General features: G+C 30.5%; 1 protein-coding gene across 1 annotated transcript; it reads left to right on the top strand.

Moving 5' to 3' along the window:
* Positions 1-5,561: 5,561 nt before the first annotated feature.
* LOC110639890 (calmodulin-binding transcription activator 2) lies at positions 5,562-20,341 on the top strand. The gene is made up of 13 exons (XM_021791004.2): positions 5,562-5,900; positions 6,826-6,945; positions 7,998-8,113; positions 9,330-9,418; positions 11,500-11,542; positions 11,760-11,886; positions 12,361-12,480; positions 12,571-12,872; positions 13,586-14,122; positions 15,830-16,524; positions 17,837-18,416; positions 18,885-19,211; positions 19,928-20,341. Exons 1-13 carry the CDS (start codon positions 5,861-5,863, stop codon positions 20,036-20,038), a joined length of 3,207 nt encoding a protein of 1,068 aa, XP_021646696.2. The 5' UTR covers positions 5,562-5,860; the 3' UTR covers positions 20,039-20,341.
* The last annotated feature ends 595 nt before the right edge of the window (positions 20,342-20,936 follow it).

The raw sequence follows: 20,936 nt of genomic DNA, 5'->3' as shown, positions 1-20,936 counted from the left end.
TCTTTGAGAAACATGAATGCCCCGCCAAAATGGTACGGAATATTGTGAAATATGTGATTGTGGTTAAGCAGTGCATTTAATATAAATTTGATTTTTATTAAATTTAATTATATATTATTGATTAAAATACTATATTAAAATTTTATATAAAATTAGTTAAATAAATATAATAAAAATATAGTAAATAAATTTATTTAATTTAATAATTATTAAATTCAATCTCTGAGATGGCTGAAGGTAGTGGATGATTCGTTGGCGGAAAATGATTATATGAGTAATGTTGTCGACTTGTCGTAGACTATCATTAGCACACCTGTTGAAAAGACAGAAACACCCTTGGAGAACAAAAAGATCACGAGCGCCTGATGATGTATTATTGGTAAAACGTGGATGCATTTATTGCTTTCTATACGAAATGTTTGGTTTATCTGTTGAGTGCTGTTAGTAGTTAATAGACATTTAAATAAATAAATTATGATATTTGATAAAAAAGAATTGATATTGAATGATGATATGATGATGATCCACACAGCGGTTTGCGGTTTAATATTTTTTTTTTAGTTTTTTTCTCATCAGCTGATAGCTGATTTGGTTTTATTTTTTATTTTGACCATATTATCCTTTTTATTTAACTTAAAAATTAATATTATTAATATTATTGTTTTTTTATTTATAATTTTAACATCTTAATTAATATATTTTAATTTTATTAAAATATTTTTTATTAATAACATAAAATATAAAATATTTATTTATATCCAAAAACTTAAAATTAATTATAAATTTTTCTATTAAAAATAATAATTATTTTATTATTTTATCTATATTTTTAAAATTATTTAATTATCTTAAAAAAATAATTATTTTCTTATTTCAATAATAAAATAAATGATTTAATATAAAAGATTAATAATTATATATTTATTTAAATAATTTAATATATTAATTTAATAATTATATATTTAATTTAATAATAAAATAAATAATATAATATAATAAATTTATAATTTTATATTTATTTAAATAATAAAATAAATTATATGATATATACCCTTATTAGTCATTTCACATATTTAAATATAATTTTACCAAACACTTAATATAAAGATTCAACAATTAATTCAAATAGGCCCTTAATGGACTGTGGATAGGAATTTTTTTTTTTTTTAATTTTTAGATAAATCTTTAAATTTTGTCTTAAATTTGGATTTCGTTAAATTGACCATTGACTCCAAAAATTATTATTCAATTTAAAATAATTTAACACCTTAAATTTCGTTTATTGACAACATAATTTTTATATATAAATTTTATATTTACATAATGATTTGTTGTATATTTAAAATATTAAATATAAATTTTATATTTATAATTATTGAATATAAAATAATAAAAGATATAAAATATAAAATTTTGATATATAAACTATTTTGATAATAAAATAAAAAAATTATTATTTGAATTTTAATTTTTAATTAATATTATAACTTAATTTATTTATTTTAAAAATTAAATAATTTAATTCCTCACTTATGTAGTAAAAATTAAATGTCTTTTCCACCTATTATTGATATTAGTTTAAATGAAAAAACAAATAAACCCTTTATTCAACTAAGGATAATTTACTGTATAACATCTGAGTTTTGACAAATATTACGATTTGATCTTTATATTTTAAAAATTAAATAATTTAATCTCTTGCTTATATTTCTCTTTACTTAAAATTAACTATTATCAAATATTTTTTTTTCTACAAACAAAATTCAAGAAAAAATTTTAATAATAACAAATTTAATAAAAAAAAATTATAATAATTTTAGCAATTATCAAATATATGAATTAAAACGTTCAATTTTCAAAATACAGTAACCAAGTTGTAGGATTAATTAAAACTTAAGGATGAAATAGTAATTTTTTCTTAATTGAATTTAAGGTATATTTATTTTTTCACTTAAACTAATGGTAATAGTAAATGGAAAGACCTCTAGTTTTGACAGAAGTATAAGTGAGGGACTATATCATTTTATTTTTAAAATACAGGGACTAAATTATAATATTAATTAAAACCTAAGAACTAAATAATAAATTACTCTAAATATAAAATTTCAAATATTAAATTATTTTAAATTGAAAAACATTTAATGGTAGGAAATAATTTGTTAATGAAATTAAATTTGAAGACCAAATCATTGCTTAAAAAAATCGTAGATTTCACTATGCTTTAAGAATTTAGCTATAATTTATCCTTAATTTTTTAAATTAATAAATTTTAATTTAGTGATACTTAATTTATTTCAAATTGAAATAACAATCTAAATCAATTATTATAAAAAAAATTGATTTTAAATAAAATAAATATAACTATTTATTATAAATGAAAAAAATTATGAAAAGCTCTAATATGAATAAATAAATAATTATAAAAACTTTTTATCAAAATAAAATGATAATTTTTAAAGAGTAATCTCATGACAATATTTATGAAATGAGATTGTAAATTCTTAAAAAACCATTTATAAGAAAACTTTGCTTAAAATTTTTTAATGGCTTATTCTTTAATTTTATCTGAAAATGGAAATAAAAATATTAAAATCTAAAATATATGAGTAAAAGAATGAAGTTTTTAGAGTAGCTATAATTATTATTTAGGGTCTGTTTATATGAGATCGAAGAAGAAGCAAATAAAAGTAAGAAAATATAAATGAGTTACACATATGAGGTTGAATAAGAGGTAAATAAAGATAAAAAGAGGTAAATGAGTAATGTGCTCTGTTTGAAAATAGATTAATTAATTGATAATAAAGGTAAGCAAGGGTAATTTATATATTCCCTTACCTCTCAAATCTCAATTTTTTTTTAAATTGATGAAGGTACATATGGAGACTCCAGTTAGACAAGTAGAGTACATTAAGTTAGGGGATAGAAAGAAAAAAAGGGGTAGACCTAAATTGACTTTGAGGAGAGTAGTACAACATGACCTATAAGTATTACATATTTTTGATGATTTAACCAAAAATCGTTTAGAGTGAAGAAAGTGAATCTATATAGCCGACTCCAAATTTTTTGGGTAAATGTTTAGTTGAGTTGAGTTGATGAAGATAAGAGTTATGACTATTTTTATTTATACACCTCTTAAATTTATCATTATTTTACCTCTTTATAGATATAAAAAATATACATTATCTCTTTTTATTTTTTAATTAATTGACTCTCTCCCAAATATAATTTTTTTCTTTGTTGTAATCCTTCTTATTGTTCTTTTTCCTTACCCTTTCATTATTCATCATTTTTCTCACCCATCCAAACATAGCCTTAATTTTTAAGAGGGAAACATAAGATAAATATATTTTTATAATTTTTAAAATTAAATAATAAGGAGTTTTTAATTTAATAATTATATAATTAGACAAAATAAATTAACATAACATAATAAAGAAAACAAAAAGTTAAATAATTTAAATAAATTTATTATAAAATTTTAAAATCATATATTAATAATATAAACTATTAAATGTTAATAACATAAAATATCACTTATTAAAAATTGTTTAAAAAATAAAAAATAAAATATTCCTTTTAGGTGCATTAATTAAGGTATCTCCGATTCTCATTTTATTGTTGACAAAAGACTAATCTCTGTCCAACACTAGACACGTAAAATGAGACTCTCTCCATTCATCACTTAATTGATTATTTAAGAGGGAAAAATAAGATATATATATTTTTATAATTTTTAAAATTAAATAATAAGGAATTTTTAATTTAATAATTATATAATTAGATAAAATAAATTAACTTAACACAATAAAGAAAATAAAAGGTTAAATAATTTAAATAAATTTATTATAAAATTTTAGAAAAACGTATATTAATAATATAAAATATCACTTATTAAAAATTATTTAAAAATAAAAAATAATATATTCTTTTAGGTGCATTGATTGGCCTATCCCTCATTGCCATTTCAAATGGTATTATTATTATTAAAAAAATATTTTTAAATTTATATTAATTAAAAAATATTAAAAATAATTTAAAATTTTGAAAAATAACTGGTGGTTGATTTATTCATTAGCGCGGCGGCTCTTTTGATAGCAAGTGGTTAGGGAAGGCCGGGAGAGGGTGCAATATGGCGACATATAAATAGAAGGAAAACAAAGAAAAGTTAAGATTATGGAGTATATATTTGCTTATTTTATAGATTGGATTCTTGTAATAGCCACCTTAATTGGACAGCAAGTTAATAATATAAATGATTTTCAAATGAGTGTCATGTGACTCAAATCTATAAGAACATAGTCAATGTTACATTAACCTATGATAGCACCTTCATTAATTTAACATCAACATGCAATAAATCACATCATATATATATATATATATATATATATATATATATAAAGGAGAGATAAATTTAATCTTAAATTGTATCCGTGTAAATTATATTTGGAAGGAAATTCAATTCAACCCTCTATTCAAACATATCAATTGAATCTTAATCAATTAATAACCTGTTTGACATTGAGTTTTAAAGGGTAAAATTATTTTTCTGAATAAAAATATTATTTTAAATGTTATTAAAAAAAGTAATTTGAAAAAGTTATTTTATTATTTTAATGTTATTATGATTAAAATTTATTAAATTTAATTTTTAATTATTTTTAATATTTTTTAATTAATATATTTAAGAAAATAATTTTTTCAATAGTAATTTTAACAACAATGCCAAACAGGCCTTAACGCCACTGTAGATCTCCAAACTGTATGCTGGGTGGCGGTCGGGTTGAACTTTGGTAAGACTGGGCTGAGTACGGATGGCAATGGGTAGGGTATCCTTGAAATCATCATACCCGAATCCGAACTAGATTAATATTCTCAAAACTAGAACCCGTCCCAAAGCTCGATTAAAATTTATTCTCAACTACCAAAATCCGTCCCAAACCCGATTGTTATTACCCGAAAAATATCAAATCCATTTAATTTTATATATTTAATTAATAATTTATATAAAAAATTATTTTTATTAATAATTTATATTTTAAAAATTTAATAATTTCATAAAATATTTCAATTTTATTTTATATAAAATAAAATATATAAAAATTTATAAATATTATTAAAAAAATATATATTTTATATTTAATTAAATATTTATAACGGATACCCAATATATAAAATTTAAATTTAATCCAAACTCATCATAAATATTAAATTTCAAATTTAAATTCATCATAAATTCACTTATATACTATTTAAATTCATCTTATTAAAATCTAATCAGATCGAATATTCATAAAAATTCAACCTATTAGTGGTTTTGTTTATTTGGAGCCACTCTCTTGTAAACCCGGGTCTTGTTTATGCGCTAATGTATTCGGCCGTGCAAACAATTTTCTATTTATGAGATCATTTTTACCCTCCGTTTCTCTCTGCCAGATGTCAGCATACAATTGGGCCAACTATGATTCAGGCCCCATTTCTTTGACCGTCAGACATCCTCAGACTTTTCCTTCGAGCTTCCAGTCATCGCTTTCCAGTTCCATTCGTTCACACCTTCCCCAGAGGAACTCACAGAAAGTAATTACTTATTACTAATTACTAATTAATTAAATCATAATTATAAATTCATATAAATATTAAGAACAAAAAAAATCCCAAATCCAAATCTTCTCCTCGGACTTCCATCATTCGTTCAAAGAAGGTGACCCAATCTACCAAAAAAAAAAAAAAAAAAAAAAAGGAATTTTCAGGTCCTTCAACACCTCTTGCCTCTTTGTCTCTGCTCCAAAAATCTCAGCTTCCGTGTACTTGTATCGATAGATCGATCAGTCAATCTCTTGATTGGGAAGATCTTCTTCTCATGGCTGATCGCAGATCGTTTGGACTGGGCCCTCGATTAGGTCAGATTTCAACTAGAATGTCACTTTCTGGGTTTAATTTTATTATTATTATTTTTTTATCCTTTTTTTCGTGTAGATTAGGATCAATTTGGTTTTTGCTGTGATGTTTCGAAGTAAGGTTTTTGTTTGATACCATTTCGATGTTTGGTTCCCGGGAAACCGTTTTCCTTTTATATTTTTAGCTGAGAAAAATGAAACTCATTTCTACTTTCTATTTAATTTCAATGATTGCGCCTTTTTTTTTCTTTTCACGTAACTAGATAAACTATTTGTATTGTGCTTTATCTCAGAAATCTAATTAGTCAATGAACGCGTAGAGAATTAACTTGCTGACCTCAAGTACTGAAAGGCCATTTTTTTTTCCAGTATAAGAAGCACTTGCCTTAAATTGAACATTGTCAAGTTCCTAACTTAACTTGAACGTTTATACTGTTTTTGTGTGATTGGTTTTACTTTGCTAGTTGTTAGGTGCGGAACTAGATTCACTAGAATCAAACAGATGGTTGGTTTTTTTCTTCTTTTTTTTTTTTGGAGGGGGGGGGGGGGTGTTGTGTGGTTAATGTAAGATTGAGGATGACATAAAATAGGATACATAGACACACATTTCATAAGTTCTGAGATTGATTTCTCACCAACGTTGTTTGGATTATTGTTTCAACATTTTCTTATTTATTTCTTTTTGCTTATTCTTTATGTCCGTGTAATTTACTTGCAACATGCATTTTCCGTTGCTTGAGGATGACATAAAATAGGATACATAGACACACATTTCATAAGTTCTGAGATTGATTTCTCACCAACGTGGTTTGGATTATTGTTTCAACATTTTCTTATTTATTTCTTTCTGCTTATTCTTTATGTCCGTGTAATTTACTTGCAACATGCATTTTCCGTTGCTTGATGTTGGAATTTTTTGGATATGCAGATATTCAACAATTATTTTTAGAAGCACAACACAGATGGTTGCGGCCTGCTGAGATTTGTGAAATTCTTCGTAATTATCAGAAGTTCCATATTGCATCAGAGCCTCCAAATAGGCCACCAAGTATGCTTACTTAAATTCATTTGAAACTGTTGGATCATAAGATTGCCATGAGTTTTTCTAGTTCTTGGAGAGTCTTGTTTGGGATAGCAAGGGATGAGGGTGGTTTGTCATCATTATTGTTGAAATTTTTAGATTTGATAGAATGTGTAATTTGTACTTTGGGTTTGACACAATGCAGATTCAACCCTTGCAATTTTGTTGCTACTTCATTGCTATATGATGCAGTTCATCGTTGTATCTACTCCTTATATCTCTTCTTTATCTTAAGTAGCGTTCTTTTTATAGCATTTTGTTGTGCGTGAGATCATTTGGTGAGCCATGTGGTTTAAAAGAAAAGAAGATAAATGCTCATGAAGTCATGTAGTGCTGACTTGATATGATTTGTAGGTATAATGGATCCTTTGGATGATTTAGTTTTATAAATTACTACTTCTGTGGATCTTTAATGGATTATGCTTGTCTTATTTCACAGTATGTTACTTTAGATTTTAGCTATTATTTGTGATGATAACCTCCAGCATTATGGAATTGAAATGGCCTTGTTTTTGAAATGTGGAGTTGTTTGACGAATTTATTTTGGTAGCTTATTTAGTTGCATTTAATTTGCTCACCAGATTTTTTGTATCTTTGAAAAGCTTATTTTGTTAGATTTGGTACAAATGATCATATGGATTTTTGCTTTTTCTGTGCAATGTGCTTGTGAACCACTTGAAGTTAAGGTCATTATAGGATGTGTTGTTTATACTGTTCTCATGTTGTTTGCTCCTTGTGTCATTTGGCTGCCTCTCTCTCTCTCTCTCTTTAAAATTTTTATTTCCTTCATTATATATATTTTTAAAAACAAATTTTTACCTGTTTACTATGAAAGGACTTTAGAACATTGAGCTAAATACATTTTGTCTTTTGTCAATGGTGGCAGACAATAATGTGTATCTGTAAGTTTTAATTATCATCATTTTACGTGCTGCTGATTTTTTTTACTAATTTATGCTTGAACTTTGATGATTTATGTTTAGAAACATGATAGCCTTACACTTTCTCCAACATGCTAGGTGGTTCTCTATTTCTTTTTGATCGGAAGGTTTTGAGGTACTTTAGAAAAGATGGACACAATTGGAGGAAAAAAAAGGATGGAAAGACTGTGAAGGAAGCTCATGAGAAGCTGAAGGTGAGTTTTCCAATGGATGGCCTTTATTCAAGCATGCATGCATGGTTAGTTGGATCTAGAACTTGTTTTCCACAGCTTTTCTTTAAATTAGTAGCTTTGATGTATTACCATCTTGCTGTTGTTATTAAGGGCACAAGTTACCTTAGAGTGGTGAGACACAATTAATAATATAAGAGTATATAAGAGTAATATAAGATTGTAAGACACCTAATCCTACGTAAAGGAACTATTTATATTAACAATACAGAACATTGAAAGTTTACCATTAGTATTTTTGAAATCCTAATAAAAATAAAACCAAAGATTTTAAAAGGTCTTAAGCTGCAATTCTGATTCTATTAAACATCAATAAACACTAAACAACTATAAGACAACTACTCATCATTACGCATCATCTAGAGTAACATAGTCTCTTCCACCACCCACCACCACCACCACCTCCACCACCATCATCAAATTCAGATTCATGGCTTCCAATCTCTTCTTCTTCATCCTTTTTGTACTCTTTGCAATCAATCTTTTCCTCTTCCCCCTTTCTAAGTTTTGAGGAGCTTTGGCCCTCATATTAGAAGATGACGCTTTTGCCTTTTTCTCTTGGGGTGTATGTGGATATATTATGACTTTTGGTCTTTTTAATGTTCTAGTATTATGAGCATCCCTTTCAACTCCAGCAGCTTTAGAGTTTAGACAGAATTGACCTGATTTAGTGCTTCATAAAACCCTAACTTATACTACCTACCTTGTGTAACACAGATATTGTGTCTGATTTAAAGCAATTTTGCTTCTCTCTCTCTCTCTCTCTCTCTCTCTCTCTCTCTCTCTTTCTCTCTCTCTCTCTCTTAATTTTATTTGGCGTGAATGATCTCATGGTAAGGTCCCTTACAAAGTTGGATGAAAGGTTGAGAATTCAGGATTAAATGACGAAAAAAAAAAACTGCGGAAGTAAATACTGCAGAGGCTTGCCTATGTGCGTGCCTCGCTCCTTAATTGAGGCATTTGTCTGACAATAAGACATATTCCTTATTAAGATCACCTACTTTTAGTGTTTAAGCCTTGGGGCTCTAGGGGCTGCACCTTGTGCCTCAAGTGTGACCTTAAAAACTATGCATCTTGCTATCCTTCTGTGTTGGTTAACTCTTATTCATTAACTGTTGATATGTTTATTAAAAAGATTTTCATACAATTCCTAAAGTTGGCATTCTTCAAGCAATTTTAGGTTGGAAGTGTTGATGTGTTACACTGCTATTATGCCCATGGAGAAGAGAATGAAAGCTTTCAAAGGCGCAGCTATTGGATGCTTGAACAGTAAGTATCAACTGATTTCTGAATTGATTTCTTGCCTGGCTGTTAATATCATCTTCTTATTCTCAGAATGAGCATGTTTGTTATCATTACTAATTCACAACAAATTAAGTGTGAAATTGTATGCTCATGGGTTCTTCTATTTTGCCTTATTACTGGAGTCATGTCTTAAACTACTTTGAAAAGGAATAATTCTGAGATATCTATTCTATTCTATGGTGTGGCTCATTTGAGTGCATGACTGCTTATGATTTTGAGGAACCTTCTGATATTTTTGGTTGCACCATGTTGTATCTTAACTGAGAAGCTATTGGAAGGGAATTTGTGGTCATTATCTAAGCCTAGTCCTATTCTCAAATAGGAGTTGTCTAATGATTTTGGTGTGTGCATTTATTTGACTTCATATTTTGCATCTTTGTCAAATAAAGGCTGACTGGAATAAAGTAAGGTAGCTTGTCTTATTATACTACTTGGACAATTTTGCTGGGATATAGTATTATACATAGGATTGCTCACAAGCAGTCAACATGTATCTGTGTTGGAAAAGCTCTTTGTTATGAAGCTGAGATTTTGGAATTTGGTAAGAAGATGACCAGGTATCAATAAACCAAGACTAGAACAATTTTTATCGCTAGGCAGCTTTTCTAAGAAAAGAAAAATCATTATATTAATAATTGAAAATCAGTTACTTCGATTATAACTTTTTAACATGACCAATAACTGAACGAGAAAATATCTGAACATTAACTGCACTAAACTGAAAAATGAAATTTTGTTTGCCAAAATAACCAAATTTTATCAGCTCGATTTTGTTTGTCGGTTATAACCAAGTATTGCTCACCTATATCCAATAAATAGTAGAAGTCTTTAAGGTGTGTACAGTGAAGTTCTTGATGGCAACTTCTGTGAGGATGTGCTGCCGCAGCATTGAGGTAGAATGAATGGCTTCATCATTTCTTTTTTTCGGCTTTCAGTTTTTGATTTTATATATATATATATATATATATATATATATATATATATATATATATATATTTCGAATTTAAAATTTTAAATAAAATTGCAGCTGTAAGCATAGGCGATTATTGTGAAGAAATTCTGCAAGAGGAATAAATAGGCAGAAAGAATAACATTGGCAATAGGTTTTGGTTTCTTTGTTTCATTTTGTTATTATTTTTATAATCTAGCCAAAACCCATTTTTTTTTATACTTAGTTGAGTTATCAGGATGTCTTGATCTTGTTGACTCTAAAATTACTGCTTGCGCTTTTCTGGAAAGATTATGTTGGGAAAATTTTTTTATGAAGGTTTAACATATTCTTTCTTTGATCTTCCCAAGAAGTTTTTCTTTGCAAAGGCTATATATGGAATGGATTCAATGTTTTGATATTATATCTATCAATGATTTGGTCAAAATGAATAATTGGTTGTTAAAAACTGTAAATTGAGATACTTCAAATGAAGGGACAACCCAGAAAACAAATCATCAAAAGTTTATTAATGTAGATTCTTTAAATTATCTAAATTGATATTTTGTATATTAAGAAAAGCTGATTTGTTGATACTGAGTTGGACAAAATGATCAAGCAGTACTTCCTATAACCTTTCTTTTATATTTTAATCCCTGAATTCTTTCCTTCTGAAAGAATAATAGGGAAAAATGTTATCAGGAAAAATGGATCTTTTCTGTATGAAAGAGGAATGCCATTTCAATTGTAAGTGGGCTTTATTATTATAAGCTCCTAATTGCTCCATGTTTATTAATAAATTTTTGTACACAAATGGGTAATTTTAAGTGGTCTAGGCCTTTATACCAGAATGCATTATAATTCTCTCTTTTCCAAATATTCTTTTGGTTTTCTCTGTTTCTAATATAATTATTCCTCATGATCTCTGAAAGTTTGAAGTTCTCATTTTTAATTTTTTAAAGAAAGTTTTTAATTGCTTATTTGATTCTCATAATATATGTTTCTTGAATATAATTTGCTAATTTTTATCTTTGAAATCCTTGTAGATCTTGTTATGTTGTTGTTTTATGCTCCCTGTCTTTCTGCCTGATTCTTATTAGTTTGTTTACTGCTGCAGGGAACTGACGCATATAGTTTTTGTCCACTACTTGGAAGTGAAGGTAGTCCATTGTTCTGGTTCTTCATTATACTAATGCAGCTTCCAATACTGAAATACTCTTGCATAGCATTTTTGAAGGATAAGAAAAACAAAGAATTGCAAATGGCTCTGTCGCTATTTCTTCTATAGTTTTTAAGTAGTGCATGCAACTAATTTCAGGTTGGTTAAGTCCTGGTTTTCTCAAAAATAGCAGCCTTTTAAAACATTTTTGCAATCAGGGTAACAGGACAAATAGCAGCCCTTCAAATAGCTTAGTTGCAAGTCATAACAAAGAGCCTTCAGGAAATACGGATTCAACAAGCCCAACTAGTACTCTTACATCATTTTGTGAAGATGCTGATTCAGGTATTTTCTGAGCATTATATGTTGATATTCATCTTTTTTTTCCCCCTTAATTTTTTAATTTAGACCTAGAGTGCAGTGCTCAGAGGACTCAATATAGGGTGAAGTGCAAGGTCAGGTGTAGGAAGCTATCTTTTTGGGCATTTAGTGAAATACTTGGAGGGAGTGAAATAAATGCAGAAATTCCTTGGAGTTTAAGGGTGGTGATTCTGTACTTTACATATTTGGTTGTATAGAGACTTTAATTGTATTATTTCTCCCTCGTAATTTTTGTCTTTTTGGTGGTTATAATTTACTCCTACTGTCCATGGGTGGCAACCTCTTCATTGCTTTTATCAAAGTCACTTTTTCAACCACTCTATCCACCCTTCAGGGAGAAAGTGGTGTTGAAAATTTATATTACTATGCTCATATACTGTTGTTCGCTCTTTAACCATGTTATAAATCTTAGTTGCAATTTTTGTGCAATTAATGCAGCGGATAGTCAGCAATCAAGTTTTGTACACCGCTCATTTCTTGAGTCACCACAAATGCAGAATAGTCCTGTGATGGACGAAATAAATGCTGGTGTATTGAGTTCTCTGCATCATGGTTCAGGTAATTTTTTTTTTATTCAAAATTTATATCCACTACTTTTATCATTTATGTTTAACTTAAACTTGATGTTATGCCTGAAACTCTTTACAGATAATCATGAAGGGCAGTCATCGGTTCCTGTAGTAGGTCCAAATTCATATGTTCATGGAGATGGACCCGGATCTAATGATGGAACTTGCATTGCTGAGTCTCAAAGCTTGGTATCCTGGGAGGAGGTCTTGGAACAATGTACAATGGGACACAAAAGTACACCATCTAATTTGTCAGTTAATGCCATTCAATCTAATCCTACTAGTCTTGGAAGTTATGAGGTTCTCAGTGAGATTTTATCTGGTGGGAATGCTGCCAAAGATGAGTATGGTGGTTCTTTGCTAATGGAATCGCATTGGCAGGTATTTAGCTTAATGTATCTACCATTTACTTGCACTGTATTTACTGAATAACTTGAGTGAAAAGGTTAACAACTGAGATTGTAAACCATTTGTTTTCAGTTTCTAGTTTCTGTTCTCCAGATCTGGTGAAATTCAAATACCTTTTTTGTGTATGCACATATATTGCTTCCTGTGGCTACTATTGTCTTGCAGTGTATCTATTAACAACTTTACATGAAACTATGAATAACTGGGTTGCGGAACATTGATTCTTTTTTACTTTTATGCTTTTTCCCCCAATGGTGAATAAAGATTATCTATATATGCTTTTATGGGTGGGCGTGTGTGTTGGGGTGAGGGAAGAGATAGAGGAGGGATGAAAAATATGAGCCACAAATGCAAAACCTCTTCCTCCTGGAGCTTTTAGTGTATGGTACTTTGAAAAATATGAGCCACCAACTTAACACTGCAAGCTAAAAAGAAAAAGTATGCTGTGATAGAGAAACAACTGTTCACTGTTACAAAGATGGTTGTTTACCAAAGCCAAATACTGCATGTTCATTAGATCTGAAATTAAAATTTCCTGATAAACTTAAGTATTTGTTCTCTGGATTGTATTATATTTATGTTTGTAACCCTTAAGTTTCTAGTGTGCTAACTAATTTGCTACATAATTTCTTGATGTGTTATTACCTGTTATTACACTCATGCAATACTTTAAATGTTTTATCCAGATTCCTTTTGAGAACAGTTCCTTGCACTTGCCTGAGGGCCCTGTTGAGCAAACACTGGATTTGGAATTGGCATATAATTTGGATCCTGGGTTGTTTGGGCAAAGAACTCATAATGTGGATCTACAAAATGCATTTGAGGAATTTTTTTCGGGTCCTGTTCAGCACAATGAAGAGCATTTGCAGAACCACCTTCAAATGGAGCTTACAAATGCAGAACCACATCTTGGAACGCACCCAAAATCTGAGAATAATATGTCTGTAGGAGAAAATAGTAAATATGCTTTCATAGTCAAACCACCATTATTAGATGGGGAAGAGGTGTTGAAAAAAGTGGACAGTTTTTCTCGGTGGATTACTAAAGAGCTTGGAGAGGTGGATGATTTGCATATGAGGTCCTCCTCCGGTCTTTCATGGGGTACTGTTGAATGTGGAAATGTGGTTGATGAAGAATCATTGAGTCCCTCTCTTTCTCAAGATCAACTTTTCAGCATAATTGATTTTTCACCAAAGTGGGCTTATACAGACTCAAAAACAGAGGTATTTGATATCTTTTTCTTATTTTGGACGGAGCAATTGTCTTAAAGCTAGTCAATTAAAGTTTCAATCAGCCAATTGTTTGTGGTATTCACCAATTAGCATTCTTTATTTTCCTTTAATTGCTAAGTGGTAATACCACAATGCATATTTCTTACATTTATATTACTTAATATCATGTTTTACAACTTGGCAACTTAGTGACTGGCATGGTCCGTGACTGCTATCATAGATTTCTGCCTAATTCACTAGCTGGTTTTTCAAACCCTGCTTTGTTCCGTTTTTTTTTTTTTCTGGTCACTGAAACACTCCACTATGCTCTAATATTTTTTGTCACTGGGGCACATGCTATCCTTTTCTTTTTAATTTTGTATGCATTACCTGTTTCCCTATTTGAGTGTATTATTTGTCAGTCCGCTTACATTTCTTAAGAGTGCTACCATATATTGTTAAAGGCACATCCCAGATATGTGTTAGACTTAATGCTCAACAGGCCAGGTGGGCGACCTAACTGAGTTGTGTGCCTTATTGCCTAGACGACATACGTATTTATAGTATAATAACTAGTATCATTAGTACTAGGATTAGGAATCCTAAAACAAGAAAATACCTAGCCAATCTAACTAGGAAAATGCTAAACCTAATAGAATTTTTAAATATTCTTAAATAGTAACAGAATTCCTAAATAATAGAAATGCTACTTCCTAATTAAATTCCTAAATAAAAGAAAGCTTAGCTTCTTAATTTTACTAATAAAAATTAAATCAAAATAATTTCTAAATCTACTTTTCCTTGACTGCACCACCAGGTCTGTCCCTACATGTAGAAAGCTTTTTGAATTTTTTCTAAAACTTCTGTTTTATTTTAATGTAAAATTTTGAATCAAATACAAAAAGCTGAAATGCCATTGACCCAGTGTAGGCAATAATTTTGTGGGGTTCCATAATCTCTTCTAATAAGTTTGGCGTAGGCAATAACTTTTGGGGGTTCCATAGTAATGTTTAATCTGTCTCTCACTCTCTCTCTCTATCACTTCATTCTCCTTTATTCTTCAATCAAGGCCCTTCTTTTTAACTTTACCTTTTTCTAGTCTTCTATTTTTCTCTCTCTTGGTCCTTTATTTTTCCACCTATCTTCCATCCTGTCTCTCTCATTCCTCCTCTACTCTATTTCATCCTCTGTTTGCTTTCCCTTTAGTTCACTTGTTTCTATTTTTCTTCTTCCCTTATTTTTTTTTCCCAATTGATTCATAAGAAACCTCGAATATTGTTATTCCTCACTCTTAAGGAGATGGATAATTTACATTCCTGTTAAATATGCATCCTAATATTCTGCTAATTTTAACATTAATAATTCCATAAGAGATCCTACAAGGAACACATGCTTGTTGCATCCAAAAGGGAGTTTTAACAGCAGATTTGTTTTCTTATTGATGTATGGTGTGAATTTTGAATTTTCTAGCAATTTTTATTTATTTTGTGTCTCAACTCTCAAAGATGCATATCTACACCTTGCTCCTCTAATGACTGTGCCATCTATTCTGATTTATTTCTGTTTTTCTTATTCATCTTTCTTTTTTCTTAATTGCATGGAGTTGTTCCTGCTGTTTTATGATTTTTTGAATTTACTGCTTACTGTCTTTCAAATTCTGTATTACAGTGTAGGGGAAATGAAAAATTCTTGCTTCCTATTTTCTTTTCTGTAAAACAGGTTCATATTACTGGAACATTTTTGAGGAGTCAGCAAGAGGTGGCAAAATATAAATGGTCTTGTATGTTTGGGGAAGTTGAAGTACCTGCTGAGGTTTTGGCAGATGGGATTCTTTGTTGCTATGCTCCTCCTCACAATGTTGCAATGGTTCCTTTTTATGTTACATGTTCCAACAGGTTGGCTTGTAGTGAAGTGCGAGAATTTGATTATCAGATGGGTTCTGCTCAAGATGTAGATGTCAAATATGTTTATTCTGGTATGACCAATGACATGCATCTTCATCTGCGGCTTGAGAGTTTACTGTCTGTAAGATCTTCCAGTCCTCCAGACTGTCTCTTTGATGGTGCTACAGAGAAACAGAAGTTGGTCAGTGAGATCATTTTGTTGAGGGAGGAAGATGAGGGTTACCAAATGGCAGAACCAAGCTCTGAGAGACATCTGTCCCAAGATGAAACAAAGAGGCAGCTTCTTCAGAAGGCAATGCAACCGAAGTTGTATTCATGGCTACTTCATATGGTAGCTGAAAATGGCAAAGGGCCAAGTGTCTTGGATGATGTTGGGCAAGGTGTGCTTCATTTAGCAACTGCTCTCGGTTATGACTGGGCTATAAAAGCTATCTTGACTGCAGGAGTTAGTATCAATTTCCGTGATGTGAATGGATGGACAGCTCTCCATTGGGCTGCATTCTATGGCAGGCAAGAACTAAAATTTTTCTATCCTTTGTTCGATCAGGGTTACATTTTGCAGTGCATTTGGAGAGCAACTTCTATTATTTGCTCTTAGACATAGGACCTTATTTCTTAACAAGGTTATAAACCTGGTGTGGTCATTGAACTGGTGAACACAGAGAGTTAAGGGTTTAAGGTTCAACTGAGGTTGAACTGGAGATTAATCAGTTTAATCAGTATACATGAAGTAAATATTAATTGGATATTATAAAATTAATTCTCTTCAAAAATAATAATGGTGTATTATTACATCTAATAGTTTAATATATTTTATTAAGAATTGTTAATATAAAACTAATTAAATTTTAATATGCAATTTTTTTTATTAAAAATAATTTAAATTTTATATTTAGAATTTTCGTTTTTGAATAATAATATTTTATAATAAAAATACTTAGAATAAAATTTTTATTATAGTAAATATTATATCAATGAAAAATAAATTTTGATGTATTTAAATTCTGTGCAACAATAAGTAGATGAAAGTTTTTATATTAAAAAATAAAAATAATTAAATAATTCAAGGTTAAACTAAATAAATTATTTTCACCCGTAGTACTAAAAATGTAATTTGGTCTGATGAAAAAAAAAATCATATTCTCCTCAACAGGTCATGGATTCAAAACCCCTTATAGTGAAGCTTTTTTTTTTTTTTTTTAATTTTTATATTTATCAAGGATGAAAGAAAACCATTTCTAAACCAAACCAGACTGGTCATTGGTCTGGTTCCCGATTAACCTGGTCCAACTGGACGGTTTGTTCCAGTTTTGAAAACTATGGTTCTTAATGTAGGTGCATTTCAAACATTAGGCTTCCAATAAGGCAGTTCTGTCAAATGCAATCTCTTATTGTTATGTTTGCTCTTTTTTTTTTTTTTTTTGATAAACTCTTTTTATGTATTAGAAAGGAGAGTCCATATCATACTGGATTTTACGTTGTGTAGGGAATTTTATGGACATGTACCTTAATTTCTTTTTGTCTGTTCCCCCAAACATCTAGATGCAGACTAGGATGCCTTTGCATTATATCAGTAGTAGCAAAGACTGAAACTCTCTTTTGTAGTTATCTCTATTAGCTTGAAGCTGCCCATTGATTTGCTTTATACTTATGCTGATTCGTTTTTTGCAAATTCTTATTGTCTAGCACCAAAACATGCCTAGGAGTATTTGTTTCAACTTCCTGTTTCTTTGTTAAACAAATTTCTATAGGATGCTATCTAATTTGCAGTATGTTTGACAAATGACAATGCTAATAGTTGCTTGAAAATTGTAAAATACAGAGAGCAGACAGTTGCTGCCCTTGTCTCTTTGGGTGCGGATACTCGGGTATTGACAGATCCGTCTCCAGAATTTCCTTTGGGTAGAACTCCAGCAGACCTTGCTTCTGGCAATGGACACAAAGGAATCTCTGGTTTCCTTGCAGAGTCGTCTTTGACAAGCTACCTACAATTGCTTATGCTAAGTGATTCAACGGAAGGTGGTTCACCAGACATCTCAGCAACGACAGCTGTGCAAACAATTGCAGAACGGATGGCTACCCCTGCGAATGAAAGTGATGTGTCAAATGTGCTGTCATTGAAGGATTCACTGACTGCCATCCGTAATGCTACACAAGCAGCTAATCGTATACATCAAGTATTCAGGATGCAGTCATTCCAGCGGAAACAGTTAACTGAGTATGGGGATGATGAATTCAATATTTTTGATGGGCGTGGTCTTGCAGTTATAGCTGCCAATACACACAAGCCTAATCATTCTGATGGACTAGATGCTGCAGCTATGCAAATCCAGAAGAAGTTCCGTGGTTGGAAGAAGAGAAAAGAATTCCTGATAATTCGGCAAAGAATTGTTAAGATACAGGTTTGTTCCTTCTTTTCTTCAGCTCTTTTTTCTCACTCTAGAAATTATCTGGGCAGTAATTTCAATTTGCCATTGCTGATTCTGCTTGAAAAGTGGCCAATCGAATTCAGTTAAATATAAAACTTTGTTGAAGACAATGGAGTTGGAATGAAATTGTTGTATTTATTTTTGGACTGAGCACATGGTTCATGTAATTTTCTACTTTAAGAACATAGTTTGCCATTATGGGTCATCTAATCTTAGAATCGATCATGCTATATCGTTTCCAGCTGGCTTCTAATCAACAGTGCGTGTGTGTTTTCTTATATGATTTGGACATTCAAAGTGCTTCATTTACTCGTCAAATATTAAAATTGGTTCAAGCTGCATCAAATTAATAAAAAGGAATCCCTCATTTCAGCCTTTTAGTTTCTGAGTTGTTGTATTGCATCTAGTGTTTATGCTAACTTTTGACTTTATCATATGAAGGCTCATGTAAGGGGCCACCAGGTAAGGAAGCGATATAGAACAATCATCTGGTCAGTTGGAATTTTGGAGAAGGTTATTTTGCGTTGGAGACGTAAAGGAAGTGGTCTGCGGGGATTCCGCCGAGATGCACTTACTAAGGATTCCAATATGCAATGCGTGCCTTCTTCGGAAGAGGACGATTATGATTTTCTTAAGGAAGGAAGGAAGCAAAATGAGGAAAGGCAGCAAAAAGCACTAACGAGGGTGAAATCCATGTATCATTCTGAGGAAGGACAAGCTCAATACAGGAGGTTGCTGACTTATTTTGAAAAATTCGAGGAACCTAAGGTATACCTGTCTATCTATTTATGTATGTATGCTACCTGTTTATCCATGTGATATATATATATATATATATATATATTTTTTTTCATTTGGATTTATTAAAGTTGTTAAACTTGCGTGGATTTGCTCATTGATACAATCTGCTTTTCCTTAAGAGTAACTTTAAGTTATAAATGCTTAGGCGCCATAGCTCACTCATTATTGATCACCTTTTAACTATCTGTGCTTTCCATCTTCTAATCTTCATCTTAAAGTCATGCTTTAACCTTAGAATACCCAGCCCTTAAGATGGGACGTTTATCGACAAACCAGCCTTGTTATTTCATATTTTAGAATTGAGTACCAATATCACAAAGCATGCAGCTTAAAAACCTATGCTATGCTTTGTCTCATATCGGTGTTTTTCTACGCTGCTGTTTCCATATATGGAGCTGTGAAATGAATCTTTGGATGATTCGGGTCCCTTGTGAAAAATGTTCTAGAATTGTCTTTTTCCCCTCACTTTTCCCATCTTGGTTTTGATGCTTATATGTGCATGTACATACCATTTTTAGTTTGAAATGATTCACTCAATTATTAATAAAACATTTTCTAAATATTTAAGTATAAACCTTAATCAAGTCCAATGATTAGATTTTAATTGGTTTGAAGTTTTAACCATTACATAAGAAAAAAATTCTAATAGAATGGAAATGCCTTTTCCCCCCATTTTCTTTCAGGAATGTAATATGGTGCTGAGCACTCAAAATGAAGCAGTGTACGATGACGGGGAAGTTGTTATTGACTCACTTTTGGATGATGACACGTTCATGTCAATAGCATTTGAGTGAAATTGGGCAGTAATGATTTGCCTCATCTGTAGATAGATGAATGCCCTAACTGCATGCCTGTATTATGTAAATATCTAACCAATGTAGAAACTTATTTCCTTTTGGTGATATGAGGATTTGTATGCATAGTGTAGAAAAGCTAGCAGCTTTACTTTTCAGGTTCTGAAGATTTTTTTTTCTTATTTATTGGTCTTTAAGTGGGCATTAGTCTATTTATTTGATTAGAAGACAAGACTCGACCTGTAATAATTTGTAAGATTATGATGTCTAGCATTTGATTTTAAACATTTTTTTTTTGAAGCATTGCAATTCCATAAGGCATATTGAAGGATGATTTATTGACTGATTTTTTGCAGGCATCTCCTAATTCTGAAATGATCTCTCTCTCTCTCTCTCTCTCTCTATATATATATATATATATATATATATATATATATTTGTGTGTGCGCGAGCGCTTGCGTGTGTGCGCCAACCATGATTTTAATTGATTAAGTGTATACATAGGTAATAATTACTTTATCTCTAATCTTGGCCAAAAATATGGTCGTCTTATCACCATCTAGCTTGGCTCTCAGTCTCGCCATTTTAATCACCAACACTTCTCTTGCCCCCAGGCTTTTGTACAAAACGGTGATGTTTTTGCCGGTGGCCCAAATGTTCAGGAATGAGCTTACTTTTGGCTACTCGTGGAAAAACGTTGGTACTTAGGGTGAATCTCACCGGAGGAGTACTCCAGCCTTCTCAGCTTAAGTCTTTTTCTCATGCCAGAAAGCAAGTGTTAGACAACCTAATAGCTAGCCCTATGAACATTTTCGCTACACAATATTCTCCAATTGGTCCTTTCGTGCTTTGGAGATCATGTGGATGATAATCAAATGAGGGAAATTGAAGCTGCATA

The sequence above is a fragment of the Hevea brasiliensis genome, chromosome 17, assembly GCF_030052815.1.
Source record: "Hevea brasiliensis isolate MT/VB/25A 57/8 chromosome 17, ASM3005281v1, whole genome shotgun sequence".
Lineage (NCBI taxonomy): Eukaryota > Viridiplantae > Streptophyta > Magnoliopsida > Malpighiales > Euphorbiaceae > Hevea > Hevea brasiliensis.
Note: the sequence above shows the minus strand (reverse complement) of the source record. Positions and strands in the feature narration are given on the sequence as shown.

Bases quoted from the DNA above. Each gene is read 5' to 3' on its own strand.
- LOC110639890 (XM_021791004.2), top strand. From the start codon at position 5,861: ATGGCTGATCGCAGATCGTTTGGACTGGGCCCTCGATTAG. The intron at 6,946-7,997 runs GTATGCTTACTT...CCAACATGCTAG, and splicing joins GCCTCCAAATAGGCCACCAA to GTGGTTCTCTATTTCTTTTT. The intron at 9,419-11,499 runs GTAAGTATCAAC...TTACTGCTGCAG, and splicing joins AGCTATTGGATGCTTGAACA to GGAACTGACGCATATAGTTT.